At 45.6% G+C, this 20,126-nt stretch overlaps 1 protein-coding gene across 3 annotated transcripts in view; it reads left to right on the forward strand.

The window, feature by feature from the left end:
* Window positions 1–429: 429 nt before the first annotated feature.
* AK7 (adenylate kinase 7) overlaps window positions 430–20,126 on the forward strand; it is a 97,393-nt gene continuing 77,696 nt past the window's right edge. The window contains exons 1-4 of one of the 3 annotated variants that reach the window (XM_019040006.4): window positions 430–805; window positions 6,600–6,788; window positions 13,280–13,388; window positions 17,369–17,463. In XM_019040006.4, the coding sequence (XP_018895551.2) occupies window positions 701–805; window positions 6,600–6,788; window positions 13,280–13,388; window positions 17,369–17,463 (498 nt within the window). In that variant the 5' untranslated portion in view covers window positions 430–700. Of the gene's footprint in view, window positions 806–6,599; window positions 6,789–13,279; window positions 13,389–17,368; window positions 17,464–20,126 lie in introns of those variants that run through there. The other 2 variants (XM_055361898.2, XM_019040007.3) reach the window with 2 other exon arrangements.

The following is a 20,126-nucleotide window of genomic DNA, read 5'->3' on the forward strand; positions in this document are numbered from 1 at the left end:
TGCTGAGTAACTCCCACGTGTCGGGGAGAGGCCTAGGCTGTGGGCCATTCCCTCTTCTTCAGAATTCTCATTATTTTTAGTCATCGGGTCAAGCGAACACAGGGATGTGTTTCCAGACTTTCCGAACAATGGAGATTAAAAAGGCACAGCAATCACATGGCCCCCCGGGACAGACGCCCAGGGAGCCTCGGAAAGAAACCATGCACTGCCCAAGGGCTCCCAGTGGGCAGCAAGCCAGGGTGAGACCCAGGCTGCAAGCGCGGCGCCGCGGAAAGCACTCGCGGGGACATCCGCCTGGCGCCAAGCAGCCGAGAGCGCGCGCAGTTGCGAGCCCTGAGCCCCGTTTCGCCCGGCGCGCCCCGCCCAGCCCACTGCACTACACACCCCGCCCTGCCCGGCACGCCCCGCCCAGCCCCCCGGCACGACTCGCCCCGCCCAGCGACCGGCACAGCCTGCCCCGTCCCGCCTGGCACGCCCTGATTAGCGCCGGGCACGACACGCACCGCCCCGCCCGGCACTCCCCGCCCAGCGCCCGGCACTTCCTGCTTCGCCCACGACACGCCCCTCCCCGCCCGGCAAACTGTGCCCGGCGCCAAGGCCCCGCCCCCAGAGAGAGCCTGCCCCGCCTCCCTGGCCCGGGCCCCGCCTCCTTAGCAAGCGGAGTGGCGCTTTCACCCTAGCAACCAGCGCGGCTCCCACCATGGCTGAAGACGAGGAAACTGCTGCTCCCACGGAGAAGGTTGTCCGGACCCAGAGGGTGTTTATAAACCTGTTGGATTCCTACAGCAGCGGAAACATCGGGAAGGTGAGCGGCGGCGGCGGCCCAGAGCCTCACGCCAGCTCTCAGTTCCCAGCACTCGGCCCCCGGTCCGCAAACCCAGCGAGGGTCTGCGCCCCAGGGCGCTGTCGGGGCCTTTCCTCAGGGAGGGTCCCGCGTCCTGGGCACCACCAATGCCCCCTGGACCCCAGTCCGCACCCAGGCTGGACAAGGGATTCTACATGGAAGCTCAGGTGTCTGGAAATCACTGGTCCATCCCCTGTTCCTCCTTTTAATGAGGGGAAACTGAGGCTAAGAGGCAGGGACTTGCCCAAGATCACATAGAGAGTTGAGGCCAGAACCCGGACAGAGACTCCAGGTCTCTTGCCTCCTCCTAGGTTCTCTTTCTACCCTTCCATCGATTTTGAAGCGGGCAGCTAAACGAGAAAATAAATCAATTTTTTTTTTTTTTTTTTTTTTGAGACGGAGTCTTGCTCTGTCGCCCAGACTGGAGTGCAGTGGCGCGATCTCGGCCCACTACAAGCTCCGCCTCCCGGGTTTACGCCATTCTCCTGCCTCAGCCTCCGAGTAGCTGGGACTACAGGCGCCCGACACCGCGCCCGGCTAATTTTTTGTATTTTTAGCAGAGACGGGGTTTCACTGTGTTAGCCAGGATGGTCTCGATCGATCTCCTGACCTCGTGATCCACCCGTCTCGGCCTCCCAAAGTGCAGGGATTACAGGCGTGAGTAAATCAAATGTTTATATTGCCCATGAAGCGTTTTTCATTCATCCATCCCTTCAATATATGGTTTTTGAGCATCTATTATGGACCAGACACTGTTTGGGTCCCTGAGTTCCATTAAGTTTCCTCACCTTTCTCTGTCTTTATCCTTGGAAAATGAAGATATTCAGAAAAAGGGCTCTGGGGCCCTTCATGCTAATATGATCAGTTGTCAAAAGAAAGCCATGATTTTATCATTCCCTGTGGGTAGGACCCGTCCATCTGAATTCTGTCCTCTAGAGCTACAGAGAAATCTAATCTCACCCTGGACAGACTTCTCTGAGGCTAATGACTGCACTTTCGAACAGGACAAATCTGCTTAAAATAGGATGAGGCTACAGTACGTACAATCTGTATTAGTTTTCTAGGGCTGTGGTAACCAATTGCCACAAACTGGATGACCTTATAAAACAGAATTTATTCTCTCGCAGTTCTTGAGGGCAGAAGTCCAAGATCAAGGTGTCAGCAGGGTTGGTTTCTACTGGAAGCTCCAGGGGAAGAACTGTTGCTTGCCCCTCTCCTAGCTTCTGGTAGTTGCCAATAATTCTTGGCACCCCTTGGCAGTAGACTCCAATCTCTGCCACCTTCTTCACATGGTGTTCTCTCCCCTGTGTCTCTGTGTCGAAACTTCCCTCTTCTCATAAGGACACCAGTTGTTGGATTAGGACTCACCCTATCCAATATGGCTTCATTTTAACTTGATTACATCTGCAAAGACCCTATTTCCAAATAAGGCCACATTCACAGGTTCTAAGAGGACAGGAATTTGGTGGGGGTAGACGCTATTCAACCCAGTGTACCATCTAAAATGCATCCATCAAAAAACAGAGATTTAGGGTGGGGCGTGGTGTAATACTAGCACTTTGGGAGGCCGAGGTGGGTGGATCACCTGAGGTCAGGAGTTCGAGACCAGCCTGGCCAACATAGTGAAACCCTGTCTCTACTAAAAGTACAAAAATTAACCGGGCGTGGTGGCAGGCACCTATAATCTCAGCTGCTCTGGAGGCTGAGGCAGGAAAATCACTTGAACCCAGGGGGTGGAGGTTGCAGTGAGCCGAGATTGCACCACTTCGCTCCAGCCTGGGCAACAGAATGAAACCCCATCTCAAAAAAAAAAATGGTGACATTTAATCTAACATACACAGGATGAGGCTCAAGCCAGAGAAAATAGTTCTCAGAGGGCACAGCAAAAGCACAGGTTCCAAAGTAGGAATAGGGTTGGCGGTTTTTGTATGCACAGTGCTAGGGGGCAGTGCACCAGGGCTTCCTGGGCCCACTTCATTAGGAGCAGCAAGTACCATGCCCAGGGCCCATGAGACTTTTAGGGGCCCACAAAAAGTGTGCTGATTTCTTTTAAAATCAGAAGGAAACAAATGAAATCTTAGAGTCAATGAATGTGTTTTTCTTTATAGCATGCAATTGAGAAATATAATGTTTAAATTTTTTTTTAATGGAGGAAGGGGCCCAGGGAGCCCAGAATGTGGCCCTACTCAGCTCCTAAGCCGGGATGCACTCATGGTCTGTGCTCCATAGAAATTTATTACATAGATTAGTGGAGCAGAGGCCAGCACAGAGGGCCAGGTCATGGATGGCCTTGGCCAGGAGTTTGGTTTATCCTCTAAATTCAGTGGGAAGCCTTGAACAACGCAGGGGTTAGGAGTTTTGTTTTTCAAAAAGATACAGATACAGGCTGGGCACAGTGGCTCATGCCTGTAATCCCAGCAATTTGGGAGGCCAAGGCAAGCGGATCACTTGAGGTCAGGAGTTCGAGACCAGCCTGGCCAACATGGCAAAATCCCATCTCTACTAAAAATACAAAAATTAGCCAGGTGTGGTGGTTTGCGCCTGTAATCCCAGCTACTCCAGAGGCCGAGGCAGGAGAATCATTTGAACCTGGGAGACAGAGTTTGCAGTGAGCCGAGATCACACCACTGCACTCCAGCCTGGGCAACAGAGTAAAAATCTGCCAAAAAAAGAGATACAGATATAGAGAAGACAGTTGAAACTCTGCACATAACTCTTATTTATTTATGGATGTTTAGCGACATGGGTCTCATTAACGTCGGCCAGGCTGGACTCGAGCTCCTGGGCTCAAGTGATCTTCCCACCTCAGTGTCCTGAGTAGCTGGGACTGCAGGCTGTGTATAACTTTTGTCTCCCCAGAACTAAACTACTAATAACCTATTGTTAACAGGAACCCTTACCAATAACATAAACAGTCAACACATATTTTGTACACATCAAATATACTGCGTTCTTATAATAAAGTAAGCTAGAGGAAAGAAAATGTTTCTAAGAAAATCATAAAGAAGACAAATATATTTACTGTTCATTAAACAGAAGTGGGTTGTCCTAAAGGTCTTCATCCTCTGTGTTCATGTTGCATAGGCTGAGGCAGAGGATGAAGAGGAGGGGCTGGTCTCAGGGGTGGCAGAGGTGGAAGAAAAGAAGTGGATAAGTGGACCTACAAAGTTCAAACCTGTGTTGTTCAAGGGTCACCTGTATAAAAAAGGGAGGTGATATGAACATGATTGAGATTAGGAATGAAGGAGAATCTAGGCATGGTGGCACACGCCTACCTTCCCAGCTGCTCAGGAGGCAGAATGGGGAGGATCACTTGAGCCCAGTTTGAGGCTGCAGTGAGCTGTGATCGCATCACTGCATTCCAGCCTGGGAGGTATACATAGCGCAGAGTAAAACCTTGTCTCTAGAAAAAAAAAAAAAAAAAAAAAAGAATGAGGGAAGGGAGTTTATCTCCTTCCTTAAATTAATCCCCTTTTGATTTTGAATTTTTTTTTTTTTTTTTTTTTTTTTTTGAGACGGAGTCTTGCTCTGTCGCCAGGCTGGAGTACAGTAGCATGATCTTCGCTCACTGCAACTTCCACCTCCTGGGTTCAGGCGATTCTCCTGCCTTAGCCTCCCGAGTAGCTGGGATTACAGGCATGTGCCACCATGCCCAGCTAATTTTTGTATTTTTAGTAGAGACGGAGTTTCACCGTGTTGGCCAGGATGGTCTCGATCTCCTGACCTCGTGATCTGCCTGCCTTGGCCTCCCAAAGATCTTGATTATTTTTTATAACAATATTTTTGTAATGAAACTTCTTTTAGTATACAGAGATCTTTTTCTAGCAATCCTCCTGCCTTGGTCTCCCAAAGTGCTGGGATTATAGGCATGAGCCACCACGCTCTGTCCAGAGATCTTTTTCAAAAACTTTTCAATAACAGCATTTTCTAGTTGGTCCTTAATTAATCAGGGCCTTTCTCAAATTCCAGGTAATTACTGATCATCTGCTCCAAGGAATATGGGAGTGGGAATATGAGGAATATAAGAGAAATGGAAGCTGTGTCTCGTCGTTAGGCTTACAATCCAGTTGGGCAATGCCACCCCAGCCCCATCTCTTTTTGCTGGGCATCAGTTTCCTCAACTGTGAAAGAGGATAATAAAATTGAATATGTATGTTTGAGAGAGAAATGAAATGAAAACATACATAATCTACTTGGGAGAAAAATATTCCAATAGGAGGTTGAAGCTGGCAATCTTGCATGCTAACCTGGACTGTTTTCTATCAAAATAAATGAGGTGGGACTTTCTGTGTATTTGGTTTTATTATATCTTTATTCCCAAGGTATGGTAATGCAATGATTATTTATATATGCTTAATAGATAAATTAAAATAAAATGATTGTTGACATATATAAGTATTGACATATAAACGAATGAAACTCTTAATCACCACAGAAGCCACTTCTAAGGATAGCTTTTGGAAAGCAAGAAGAGAAACTTCGCCAACTTCTTTCTATTTCATTATTCAATACTGTAGCCACTGGCCACATGTAGACATTGAACATTTAAATGTGGTTAGTCCACACCAGCCTGGCCAACAACAGCAATACCCCATTTCTACAAAAATAAATATAAAAATAAAAAATTAGCCAGGCATGGTGGCACACACCTATAGTCCCAGCTACTCAGGAGGCTGAGGCAGGAGGATTGGTTGAGGCCAGGAGTTTGAGGTTGCAGTGAGCTATGCTTGCACCACTGCACTCCAGCCTGAGCAACAGAATGAGACTCTGTCTCAAAAAAAGAAATGTGGCTAGTCCAAATGGAGATGTACTTTCAGTGTAAAATGCAGATGGAATTTCAAATAAAAATAAAATATCTCAATAATTTTTATATTGATTACATATTAAGTTGATAATATTTTGGATATATTGCATTAAATACCACAGCATTTATTTATTTATTTATTTTAGGCGGAGTCTTGCTCTGTTGCCAAGGCTGGAGTGCAATGGCACAATCTCGGCTCACTGCAACTTCCACCTCCCAGGTTCAAGCAATTCTCCTGTCTCAGCCTCCCGAGTAGCGGGGACTACAGGTGTGCACCACCATGCCCAGCTAATTTTTGTATTTTTAGTAGAGACGAGGTTTCACCATGTTGGCCAGGCTGGTGTCGAGCTCCTGACCTCAAGTGATCCACCTGCCTCAGCCTCCCAAAGTGCTGGGATTACAGGCATGAGCCACTGTGCCCAACCTCACAGCATTTAAATTAATTTTACCCTTTGTTTTCACTCTTTAAAATGTTGCTACTAGAAAATTTAAAACTACATAAGTGCCTGTAGTCCCAGCTACTCAGGAGGCTGAGGCAGGAGGACCCTAGGAGTTTGAAACCAGCCTAGGCAACATAGCAAGAACACATCTTTAAAAATAAAATAAAATAACCTATGTGGCTCCTATTACATTTCTATATTTCTGTTGGACAACACAAACATCATCACTGTGACCCAGCTCTGCCTGCTGCTAGAGGAGTGCAGTATCTGGAAACAAGTTAATTAAGCTCTCTGACCCTGAGTTCCTCATCTGTAAAATGGGGAATTATAACAGTACCCACTCCTCCAGGAATGCAATCAACTTAAATGAGATGACAGTGTGCAAAGCATTTGCTTTGCCTTGGTGGCGCCCAGCAAGCACTCGGGAAAGGTAAGTTTCTAGAATCATCATTCACTGGCCCCCTGACTCTAATTTTCTCTTACCATTTGGGAAATTTCTGTTTCCTTGCAGTTTCTATCTAACTGTGTAGTTGGGGCTTCGCTTGAAGAAATTACAGAGGAAGAGGAAGAGGAAGATGAAAATAAGTCAGCTATGCTGGAAGCTTCCTCAACCAAAGTGAAGGAAGGCACATTCCAGATTGTGGGCACGCTATCCAAGCCTGACAGCCCGCGGCCTGACTTTGCGATGGAGACGTACTCTGTAAGTCCCGGAGGCTCTGGCCAGGAGTAGACAGAGGGAAGAGTCACCTTCCGCTCCAACACCTTGACAACTTGTTTTACTGTTTGCCTCCCCTCCCCTCTCTTCCACAGACATGGCCAGGTTGAGGGAATGGCTTTCTCCTGTAATGGAGATTTACCTCACAGACCCCACTTTTAATTTTGGGCCAAAGCAAAGAGTTTAAATTAGATAGTGTTGGAAAGGATGGATCTAATTTGGACTTTCAGACTCATACAATTCTCCTCTTCAGCATATTCTGCCTTGCATTATCCAAGACGAGTCTGTGCCATGATGGGTGCCGTCTGTGAAGGAGAAATAGGCCAGGAGCAGTGGCTTATGCCTGTAATCCCAGCACTTTGGGAGGCTGAGGAGGGAGGATCGCTTAAGGCCAGGGGTTCGAGACCAGCCTGGGCAACATAGCAAGATCCTGTCTCTATTTTATATTTATGAAAATAATTTTTTAAGAGAAACATCCTTTGGTAATGCACCACTCAGGAATAATATACCATTGCTGTCTCCAGAAACAATGCTGTCTCCACGTGACAAATTCAACACAGTCCTAGTCCTGAGACATTTAAATGTCTGAGAAGAAGTGGCCCTCTTCTTCTCCTGGACCAACTCCTCCCTTACCCTGCCTGCTACTCTGGAGCCTACCATACAGCTTTCCACATGCTGTACCCTGGAGTGGCCTTCTCTCTCTTTTTTTTTATTCATCCTTCAAGACTTGTGTCGCTTCCTCCAGGAAGCCGTTCATGATTCCTACTTCTCCCTCACTCCCAGTTTGGATTCTGAGCTCTTTTCTGAGCTCCCATATCATCCTTTGCCTGCCTAGATCATAATGCTTTTCACACTCGTTGTTATCACCTGTCTATCGTGGGGGTCCATGGACATTGACTGTCAGCTCATTGAGGGTGGAGACCGTGACTTGTTTATCCGTGTGTTTATCCATGTATCTGTGGCACCTAACACAGCCACTGCCACAAAGTGGCCTCAATAAACACTTGTGGAATGGACAAATGCATCCCCTCCAGACATCTTTGGGACCTTCCCATTCACCTCCTTCCCCTGTCTTCTGGGTATTCTTTCCCATTCACCTCCCTTCTCTCTCTTCTTGCCACTGGCTTCTTACTCTATACCTACACATATGCTCAAATCATTCCTACTGTAAAAAACACTTAACTTGGCCTCCCTGCTGGCCACCAGCCTCTTTCTCTGCCCCTGGCCCCTGCCACCACTGAACTTCAGGAGACCAGTCACATTTGCAGGCCTCACCCCTTCACCCCCGCCATTCACTGGTCTATCCAATGCTGGTCGGCCCTGCCCACAACACTTCACAGGAGGTGCCCTGGCCGATGTCACCAGCAGTCCCCTGACTCCCGAGGGGCTTAGCTCACCTGGCTTCACAGCAGCAGCCTGGCTTCCCGAGAGAAACTCGCCTTCCCTTCTTGTGCCTCGGCTCTGCACTGACTAAGCGCCCAAGTCCTCCTTCCCAGCTTCTTTCTCTGGCTCCTTTTCCTCTTTTACCCTTTAAATGCAGTTTTCCCCAGAGCTCACTCCCTTCCTACAACAGATGACCTTCCTAAATCTTATCCAACCCTATAGCTTCAGCTTCCCATATAGCCAGTGCTTTTCTTGCCTGTCTGCAGCCTCCAAATCCAGCTGCCTCCTAGACCAGTCCCGGGTTGTCCTGCAGGCATTGCTAAATCAACATATCCAAAATCATATTTATTAGACCCCCCTACAAAAGCAATCTTTTTTTTTTTTTTTTTGAGATGGAGTCTCACTCTGTTGCCCAGACTGGAGTGCAGTGGCGCGATCTCAGCTTACTGCAACCTTCTCCTCCTGGGTTCAAGCGATTCTCCTGCCGCAGCCTCCCGAGTAGCTGGGACTACAAGCACGTACCACCACACCCGGCTAATTTTTTGTATCTTTAGTAGAGACATGGTTTCACTAAGTTGTCCAGGCTGGTCTTGAACTTCTGGTCTTAGATGATCTGCCCACCTTGGCCTCCCAAAGTGCTGGGATTACAGGCATGAGCCACCACGCCCGGCCCAAAACCACTCTTTGTATGACTTTGTACTACTGATTTTTATTAAAGACCTTGCTATCTCTATCAATTGGGGCTGTGTTGGACCGCATGTAATAGAAAACAGAGGTGACCCAAACTGGCTTAATAAATAAGGAAATTCATCAGCTTATGTAGCTAGTGGCCCAGAAGTGGAACCGGCTTCAGACCTGATCCACAGGCTCCAGCTCCTCTTCCTGCCCCTTCCTGGGCTCTGCCCTCCTTGAGGGATGACTTTATCTTCGGGCTGGCAGTAAGGCTGCAACAGTCCAGGGCCTTAGTTCATACACAGTGATGCTCTGGCAAAGCAAACTTCCAGAAGGTCTCAGAGAAAGGACGATGGACATTGCCAGCAGTCCCTGGCAAGCATCTCTTTGAGTCTCACTGTCGTGAATGGAGTCATTGTCCCTTTCCTGAGCCAGTCACTTACCCTTAGATCAATTAGGCTTATCCTTTAAGCCAGAAGAGGGAGTTAATTTTCCGCAGGCTGAGGAGTATCTGAAGCAAAATTGGGGTTCTGTTGAAGAAAAGGAAGAGGAAATGTAAGTTTGTAGACAACGAATAATGTCTTTTATCCCGTTCATTATGCACTCGCCTTCCATCAAAGCTGAAAACCTCAGAGAGCTGTGGGCTCTTCCCTTGCCCTTGACTCCTGAATCCTATTGGTCATGGGGTCCTCAGCACACCTCTCTGTCAGGTGTCCAGTCAGCCCCTCCTTTCCATTCTCATAGCCATGTGCCTTAGTCCTGATCTCCAGCATCTCTCACTACTCATCTGAATTTGATTCTGCGAATGTTTCCTGTGCACCCTAATGATCCACAGATGAACGTGGAGCTCACGGCTTGGCAGGGACTCTGTGACAGTAAATGTGGGGACAGAGGCATGTACAGAGCATCACCCAAGGCTCTCTGAAAGGGGCACCTAAGGAGTTCTCAGTCTTATCTAGAGAGACAGGCAAATGAAGCTTCAAATCCCTCCTGCCAAACAGATCGGGGCCTCCTATGCTCTGATCTTGAGATCCTGGAGCCTCCATTAGCACAAAGTCCTGCAGATGGCCCTCCCTTGGAAGGTTGGGATCTACTGGAGATGGTGGGGCTGAGGCTGGTCTTCCGTGGTTGAGTGGAGCTTGCAAGACAAGTAAGGGAGGAAGGAAACACCATGCAAGGGGGAATGCCTGGGAAAGTATGTGGTGCGCTGTGGCAGAGAAAGAGCATGGGTTATGGGGAGCCACAGGGAAGACACAAAGGTGGCAGAAAAGGTGGGGGAGAGTGCTCGCTTCAGCGGCACATATGCTGAAATTGGAATGATACAGAGAAGACCAGCAAAAAATGAATAAAAGGTGTGGGAGAGGTGAGAATGGAAACTGTTAGCCTGGTTCAGGTTATGAAAGGTGCCTCTACCTGGCTCAACAAGCCACCTGCTATTCCCTGAGCATCCTGGGTTCTGCCAGGTGAGCTTGTATTCATCCTTCCAGCCCAACTCAAATATCTTCTCCTATGAGACAAAATCATGTCTTTCTCTTAGTCCATTGAACCTCAAATGTACCTCTATGACAGCCCTTTCCACATTTGGGGCTTCTGTGTCTGGCTGTACAGGTTGCACACTGTACAAGAGTGCCTGGCTAAGGGCGTGAGTAGGGGCTGAAGAGCAGCCTGTTATGTTGGCTGTCCTGGACCCCAGAGTTTAGCCCTTCTTATAATTTTTTCACCAAGCAGGTTACCTTTTTTCTTATTTGTACAACGGCTTCATATGTGCTTGGTTGGGCCCTTGTCTACATTAGACCATAATTATTTGGTATAATATAAATCTTCTCAAGAAAGTGCATACACAGATGCACAAACACACACACAAACACACACACACACAATTCTTAGTGTCAGCAGCTATATATTATTCATTTTTGCCTCTATTACTACAGTCAAAAGCAGGGCCCACAAATGTTTGTTGGGTGAACAAATGAATGCACAAAAATGGTCAGTCCACATCAGGTCAGGACAACCATTCTCCTGAAAATGCGGCTGTTTCATCTTAAATAGAGCCAACCATAATTTGACACGTGTGCGTGTTTTTCTGTGGACACCACTCCCACCTGCTTTTACAAGCTGGAAACATAGATGCTATATCTTCTTTCTCTTGGGCCACATCTAGAATACATATCTTTGAGTCCTCGTATTCTCCCAGTGTTTTCTTCTTTTCTTTCATGTGTCATTTCTGGATCTTGATCCATCCTAGGTGTACTGGGAAAGTAGTTTCCTTTCCCACTGTCATGCTACTGGTGAAGTAAAAATCAATGTTTGGATCAAAATTGTCAGTGGCTTCCCTCTTGCACATTCAGCCAAGAGAAGGAAGTGAATGGCTGGTGGTATGGGTTGAGTTGTTTCTCCCCCACCCCCAAGAGATATATTGAAATCCTAACCCCCAGTATTTCTGAATATGGCCATATTTGGAGATAGGGTGTTTGCAGAGGAAATCCAATTAAATGGAGGTCATCAGCCAGGCGCAGTAGCTCACGCCTGTAATCCCAGTACTTTGGGAGGCCAAGCGGGCGGATCACCTGAGGTCAGGAGTTCCAGACCAACCCGGCCAACATTGTGAAACTCCGTCTGTACTAAAAATACAAAAATAGTGGGTGCCTGTAATCCCAGATACTCGGGAGGCTGAGGCAGGGAGAATTGCTTGAATCTGGGAGGTGGAGGTTGCAGTGAGTTGAGATTGTGCCACTGCACTCCAGCCTGGGCGACAGAGCGAGACTCTGTCATAAATAAATAAATAAATAAATAAATAAATAAATAAATAAACAAATAAATAAATAAATAAATGGAGGTCATTAAAGTGGGCTTATCATCCAATATGACCAGTGAGCTTATAAAAAGGGGAAATTTAGACACAGACGGCACACATGTAGAACACCATGTGAATATCAAGGTGGAGATCAGGGTGATGCATATACAAGACGAGGAACAGATTGCCAGCAAACAAGCAGAAGCTAGAGGAGAGGCACAGAACAGACTCTCCCTCTCAGCCCTTAGAAGGAACCAACCCTACAACACCTTGATCCTGGGTTTTTAGCTTCCAGAACAGTGAGACTTTGGTTGTTCAAGCCATGCAGTTTGTGGCAGTTTGTTACAACAGCCCTAGAAAACTAATGCAGATTCATCCAAAAGAATCTAGGGAACAGGGCTGGAGAAACTAGCAACCTAGTGCATGCTGTTGAATTTAACAAGGATGTATTAACCTTGCCAAGGCAGAACTGTCATTTCCTAAGGAAAGGCATCAACTTCCCTTTGTTTTTCAATAAAGGAAGAGACCCAGCTTGGTCTAAAAGGTTCTACTTTAATACAGTTGGTCAAGGAACTGCGGAAAATAGCTGATGTTCAGGACAATGGGAATAACAACTAATGCAAATCTTAGTTTGGAAATGCGGGGTCCTTTTATGGTTCTCTTAATGCACTCAAGGTATTGTACTATTGGGAAGTGTACTGGTATTCATGCAGCAAGGATTGACTAGTTAAAACACAATGATCAACAGCTGGCACCGAGACTCACGCCTGTAATCCCAACCTTTTGGGAGGCCAAGGTGGGCAGATCACCAGAGGTCAAGAGTTTGAGACCAGCCTGGCCAACATGGTGAAACCCCATCTCTACCATAAAGAAAAAAAAAGCCAGGCATGGTGGCATGTGCCTGTAGTCCCAGCTACTTGGGAGGCTGAGGTATGAGAACCACTTGGACCTGGGAGGGGGAGGTTGCAGTGAGCTGAGATCACGCCACTGCACTCCAGCCTGGGCAACAGAGTGAAACTGTGTCTCAAATTTAAAAAAAAAAAAAGCACCAAAAATGATCAGCAAAGCAGCAAAGTTACTTCTATTTAATGTATAAACTTTACATTTTTAATCATTAAAAGTTTCTGTATTTTTAAAATATTCCCGGCTGTCAACTGTAATAAGGTACCTTACATCTAGAAAGAGAACAGATTAAATCCATCTTGAGAATTCTGACAATCCACATTCATCATTCATCAGCACTTCTGAGTGATTCGTAGTATATAATTGCTCAAATAATCTTGCATAGAGTTTGAATTAGTTTTAAATGCCTCACTCATTTTCTTTCAGTGTGTTCTAATTCTTCCCTTCTGAATTGGAGTTTAAACAGCATGCAGAAATAGAACCTAAGATTATTATGCAATTTTTAAATCATCTGTTCCAAGCTGTTTTCATAAACTTCTTTGTTACTTGAAAACTACACACAGAAGAGAGTCGCAATTTCATTTTAAATAGAAATCCTCCTGCAAGTGTTTCCTGTGGGACTCCTCAGTGTAGCATATCTATTTTGAAAATTATCATTTCATTGAAATATTAAGGTTACCTTGTTAGCGTCTTGCTGCAAATGGCTGTCAATTTTCTTTTTCAGGCCATCTCTCGAGAAGACCTTCTCATGCGCCTGCTGGAGTGTGATGTTATTATTTATAACATCACTGAGAGCTCACAGCAAACAGAGGAAGCCATCTGGGCAGTCTCTGGTCAGTGAGGTGTACTCTTTTATCTCCAGGGATGCTATTGTAGTGCTGCCTACTTCACCTAATAGTCATCTAGGAACACTAGACAAAGTAGGGCTATAGAAAAACTGGTCTGAGACTTACCTAAAGTATGAAATCCATGATAATAATATGGATAGATACTTCTGAAGAATAGAATATTTTTAATTATCAAAAAAATGAAGGCCGGCACACTGACTCATGCCTGTAATCCTAATACTTTGGGAGGCCGAGGTGGGAGGATTATTGAGCCCAGGAGTTCAAGACCAGCCTGGACAACGTGACAAGACCTCGTCTCTACAAAAATAATAAAATAAAATAAATATATGTTTTTAAAATGAAACATTACCAGGCTGAAGTGACCTGATCATAGCTCACTACAGCCTCGAACTCCTGGGCTCAAAAGATCCTCCTGCCTCAGCCTCCTGAGTAGCTGGCACTACAGGCTTGTGCCACCATACCCCAGCTAATTTTTTTTTTTTTTTTGGCAGAGATGGGGACTTGCTATGTTGTCCAGGCTGGTCTCAAACCCCTGGCCTCAAGCCATCCTCCAGCCTCAGCCTCCCAGAGCACTGGAGTTACAGGCGTGAGCCACAATGCCTTACCAAAACATTTAACTTTTAAAATGCAACCTGACTCATTCCATAGGCGCTGCTTAAGGAGGTGGGGTTGAATGTACAGGGCAGATACAAAGACAGATAAGAAAAGGTACCCCAAGGCACAAGTCATCACACAAGAGACAAGGCACCCAAGAGAAACTTTAACTCAACAAAGGGGGGTGCGCTCACAAGAAAGTTATTTATAAGAGCCATGTGACTTTAAGAGGGGAGGAATTATTTCTAACTCGAAATATTTGATTCAATTCAATAAATGTTCCCTGATGCCAAAGGTCAAGGAAGGCTTGTAGAGAATGCTTGTATTTTGAAAGTGCTTTGAAAAATGTAATGAATTCTAAGGACCTCAAGTCTAAGAGAATGAAGTGGTGTTTAGCAAGGTGGTGCTTTTGTGATTCACCTCCTCCAAAGCAACCTCATTTTTTTTTTTTGAGACAAGATCTTGCTATGTCATCTTGCTTTGAAAAGTGTAATGAACTGTAATGTAAGGACCTCAAGTCTAAGAGAATGAAGTGGTGTTTAGTAAGATGGTGCCTTTGTGTTTCATGTCCCCCCAAAGCAACCTCATTTTTTTTTTTTTTTGAGGCAAGATCTTGCTCTGTCACCCAGGCTGGAGTGCAGTGGCACTGTCTCGGCTCACTGCAGTCTTCACCTCCCGGGTTCAAGTGATTCTCCTGCCTCAGCCTCCCAGTGCTGGGATTACAGGAGTGAGCCACTGCGCCCGGCCAAGCAACCTCATTTAATACATCCAAATGCCTCCATAGGTGCCTCTTGATTGTGAATTTCAGACATTAACCACTGACTTCCTGCTATCACAGATGGGCATTGGCCTTTCTTAGGACCACCCTCTCCCCCTCAAGGAAATGTAACCTTTTCTCAAGCTTTGACACTGCATTTCCTTTCATGAGCTTTAAAATGTAGAGTGTTTTACTGCTTCCTTCTAACAAAGAGGTTCGAATAATCGAGAAAATTTTACTTTTCTATTTAGAGGAAAACTTTTAGCTGAATTACTTCATTTTTGAGATATAGAGTGTTTGTGTCTGCAAGAAAATATAGTCAGAGATCCTTCAATCTGTCACCAGAGTCACCTGGGGGGTATGGGGTTGGTAGGGCATGAGGTTGGTAAGGGATGGGGACTTTGTCATTTTACCTACTGCACATTCTTAGATTTTGTTTTTCTCTCAATGGATATGTATTCCTTTCTTTTTTTTTTTAAAGATAGGGTCTTGCTCTGTCACCCAGGCTGGAGTGCAGTAGTATATCATAGCTTACTACAGCCTCAAACTCCTGGCCTCAAGCAATCCTCCTGTCTCAGCCTCCTGAGTAGCTAGAATTACAGGTGTGCATCCAGCTATTTTTAAAAAATTTTTTGTAGAGACAAAGTCTAGCTATGTTGCCCAGGGTGGTCTCCAGCTTCTGGCCTCAAGCGATCCTCAGCCTCCAACAGGGCTGGGATTACAGACGTGAACCACCACACCCAGCTATGTATTATTTTTAATAATGTTTTATTAAATTATTTTTAAATGTCTTAGAATTCTCCTACCTTGCCTTTCGCAGATACTATGGAAGGAAGGCAAGATGACAGAAGAGAAAGGAATACATTATTAGAAAGGAGAGAAAATATCTGCATATAGATGAAGGGTGTGTTCAAAGGGGAACAAGCAGATCATTCTAGACCTGTTATAAATATCATAAATAAAAAAGGATAACCCAGTTAGAGGACCTCAAAGTGTGCCAAGTATTCACAAAATAGGCCAAACTAAAGCTCGGCAGGGCAGAAAGGTTAAAAGAGCAAAATTAAATTGAAGAGACAATTTTTGTTATTAGACGAAAAATAGAAACAAAAGTAACACAAAGTTTGGAATAATAGGTGATCATAGTGTTCCTAGACTTAATTCAATAACGCTTTCTCGTTTCAGGGTAGAAATCGATACATTTAGATCCAGGATATCAGCATTTCATTTTGTTGCTTTTGTTTAGGGAATCACCTCATGATACTAAAATCATACCATGGCAGCTGCATTACTTAGCCCCTCTGACAGTTTAATTAGACCTCACTTTGCAGCTCTGATATGTTTCTTTTTTTTTTTTTTTTTTTTTTTGAGACACAGTCTCGCTCTGTTGCCCAGGCTGGAGTGCAGTGGCGCAATCTCAGCCCACTGCAAGCTCCGCCTCCCGGGTACACGCCATTCTCCTGCCTCAGCCTCCCAAGTAGCTGGGACTACAGATGCCCGCCACCACGCCCAGCTAATTTTTTGTATTTTTAGTAGAGACAGCGTTTCACTGTGTTAGCCAGGATGGTCTTGATCTCCTGACCTCGTGATCCGCCCGCCTCGGCCTCCCAAAGTGCTGGGATTAGGCTTGAGCCACCACGCCCGGCCGATATGTTTCTTGAAAATTATACATCATGGAGAATATGTTAATGGAATCCCTTAGCCAAATACATTCAAGGAGATTCAATGCTTAAATGTGTAGAGAGCCTTTTTGCAAAGCAGCAAACCCTTTGGAAATAAAATGCTCACCTTTCTCTCCACCTCTATCCTAAATATGAATCCCTACAAGTTGTTGATTACCAAATGTTTCTGCCTTATCAGTGCTCTCCACTACAGCCCACAGCCCCAGGGGTGGAGTGGGAAGGGTGGGCACACCCCGAATTACTTCCTTCCACGATGGCTTTCACTGAACAGGGTTGCCTTATGGGAACTCCTAAGAGGCCCTTACTTTCTGATGTGGGGCCTCTGCTGCCCCATCCCCAGCCTGCTCCCTTTTCTGGGCAGCTGGCTAGGTGGCATGGTGGGTACAGCATGGGCCTGGCAGCCAGACAGCCTGGATTGGACTCTCTGCCCCATCACTTCCCTCTATGATCCTGGGCAAACTGTGCCTCGGTTTCTGCATCCGTAACCCAGAATACCTATCTCATGGTGGGGGGAATTCAACAAAGCCCATGAGTTGTTCTAATAAGGATCCTATGATCCTTACTGTCACCAGCCCTCCCAAAAAGTAAAAGCACATGGCCAGAGGCCAGAAAACAGAAAGGGGCCACAATTTTGAGCTCAGCTCAGAAGGGATCAGGCAACTGATGAGCATAGTGGAGAGAAAGGGCTGCAGTGGAGAGCACTGATGAGACTGAAATGCTTGGTTGTGAGCAACCTGCCGGGATCCGTATTTCGGATACAGGTAGCGAGAAAGCAGGGGGAGTTTGAAGAACGGTGATGGGAACAGGTCAAAGAAGCATCAGAGGTAACAGCACCCTGGTGTTAAGTGGCTCCTACTGGTGACTAATAGTACACGTGATTTAGAAACCAAGTTGTGCGTGGATCCAAATAACCACTCTGCTTTTTGGCCCCACAGCACTCAGTGAAGAAGTCAGCCACTTTGAAAAGCGAAAGCTATTTATTTTACTATCGACGGTGATGACTTGGGCGCGCTCCAAAGCCCTGGACCCCGTAAGTAGAGCGTTAGCTTTCCTTTAGGTAACATTTCAGCCATAACACCTTGTAATCTGTGTGTGGAGGGAACTTCCTATGGCGAGTTGTGTATTCTCCCACTCCTGAATCCTATCGCATAATAAGCACCCAGCAGAGTTTACTGACTCTAAGCACATTCAATTCTAAGGGATTTCATTGTTTTATATGCCTCTAAGAAGGAAAAATATGCTGCCTATGAAACTATAGCAAAGCTTGCTTATCACTTATGGTATGTATTTTAAACATATTGAAAGAGCTCTCTTATAGACTTACTTAGACCCATATTTTTGTCACATAAATTCTTGTGCATACATTAAAAAGAAATATAGGCTGGGTGCGATGGCTCATGCCTGTAACCCGGCACTTTGGGAGGCCGAGGCGGGTGGACCATCTGAGGTCAGGAGTTTGAGACCAGCCTGGCCAACATGGCGAAACCCTGTCTCTACTAAAAATACAAAAATTACCTGGGCATGGTGCCAGGTGCCTGTAATCCCAGCTACTTGGGAGGCTGAGGCAGGAGAATCCTTTGAACCCCGGAGGCGGAGGTTGCAGTGAGCCAAGATCGCACCACTGCACTCCAGCCTGGGCAACAGAGTGAGACTCCATCTCTAAATAAATAAAGGAAGAAAAAGAAAAAGAAAATATAAGTAAAATACAGTGACTATAGTATTCCCCTAAACTTCCTAATATTCAGAGTCCATCTCTGAATCACACCACATTCTGTCTTTTTCCACACAACTCAGTATAAAACTCCTGAAGTACGTGGTTATTACGTTGCAAGAAAACATGAGCCACAGTCATTCTTCCAACATTCTCTTGACTAATGTAAAATTGATGTTTGCTGCTCTGTTTCTGTGCCTTTGTGCCTATGCACTACCTTTCCATTTCAGTGCTGAATCATGGTACACTCTTTTAAAAGGCAATTAAATCAACGCGAGTAGTTGACTCAACTTGAAGTGATAACAATAGCAATGGTGTGTTCAAGGTCACTGAGTCACCGGCAGCGACATTGCCAGCGCTTCCTGGCTGACCACAATGATACACCATTGATCCCAGATATGTTCTAATTTCAGAAATGCTAAATGTGAAAAAGTGCATGATATGGTCAATGGAATATATTATATATAACAAGGAGATATTTAGGGATTCATCACACTTATTGCATCAAATGCTTTGTATTTGATTAATTGTCTCTCCCCTGGTGGACTGAGAACCCCCTGAGGGCAGGGACCACAGGTTTCATGCTCTTTCCTTGTAAAGTTTATTGAACTACTTTGGATGCCATCACCTCAAGGAGCAGGTCATGGTCATTTTATTCCTGTTATAGTCCCTTCCCTCAGAGTGTCCAGCTAAGTGTCCACTATAAAACAATTATGAGTCAATGGACTGGCTGACCACTGTGCTAGCATCCGGACTGATTGTCCCAACCAAAGTAAGCAAAATAATGAATAAGTTCAACAACGGACTTCAGGAACAGCTGGGCCCAGAGGATTCAACGATGTCCTCAGTGCTCACTGACTCTTTTTTTTATGGTTTCTTTTCTGCTCTGAGTAGACTTCACTCTCTAGTAAGCCTCCTACACTGAATGGACTGAGAATGGAGAAGAGATGGTTCCCCAAAGAAAACATGGAGCAGTGGCTCCTGCGTTAGCTCCTGTCCTTGTGGCATGCTCTCATCCTGTCACTGTGGTTTTAATTTGCATTTCCCCAATGACAAATGATGGTTTTAAATGATTTATCAAGGTATAATCAGTGTACTAAGCCAGGTGTAGTGGTGCTTGCCTATAATCCCAGCACTTTGGGAAGCCAAGGCAGGAGGATTGCTTGAGCTCAGGAGTTCAAGACCAGCCCAGGTAACAGGGCGAAACCACGTCTCTACAAAAAATGCAAAAATTAACCAGGTGCCGTGGCAAACCTGTAGTTTCAGCTACTCAGGAGGCTGAGGTGGGAGGATTGCTTGAGCTGGGGAGGTCTAGCCTGCAGTGAGCTGAGATCACACCACTGCACTTCAGCCTGGGTGACAAAGTGAGACCCTGCCTCAAATAAATAAATAAATTTACTGTATTGTATACAGTGAAGTTAACCTTTTATAGTCCTGAGTTTCAACAACTGCATGCAGTTGTACAACCACCACAACAATTAGGATACAGAACACTTTCATCACTTGCCAAAATTCTCTACCTCATGCCACACACAAAGTCAATTCCAGTTGGATTACGTAACTAAACTTAAAAAGCAAAAACTTTAAATTTTTAAAAGAAAAATTAGGCCCAGCCCAGTGGCTCACGCCTATAATCCCAACACTTTGGAAGGCCAAGGCAGGCGGATCACTTGAGGTCAGCAGTTTGAGAGCAGCCTGGTCAACATGGTGAAAACCCATCTCTACCAAAAAATACAAAAATTAGTTGGGTATGGTGGTGCGCGCCTGTAGTCCCAGTTACTCAGGAGGCTGAGGTGGGAGAATTGCTTGAACCTTGGAGGCAGAGGTTGCAGTGAGCAGAGATCGCACCACTGTACTCCAGCCTGGGTGACAGAGAGAGGCCCTGTCTCAAAAAAAAAAAAAAAGGAAAAATTATAGAATTTATGGAGGATTCCTCAAACAAGACCAAATACTGCTAAATATTTTTTAATTGACAAATCTAG

This window comes from Gorilla gorilla, chromosome 15, assembly GCF_029281585.2.
Source record: "Gorilla gorilla gorilla isolate KB3781 chromosome 15, NHGRI_mGorGor1-v2.1_pri, whole genome shotgun sequence".
Taxonomy (NCBI): domain Eukaryota; kingdom Metazoa; phylum Chordata; class Mammalia; order Primates; family Hominidae; genus Gorilla; species Gorilla gorilla.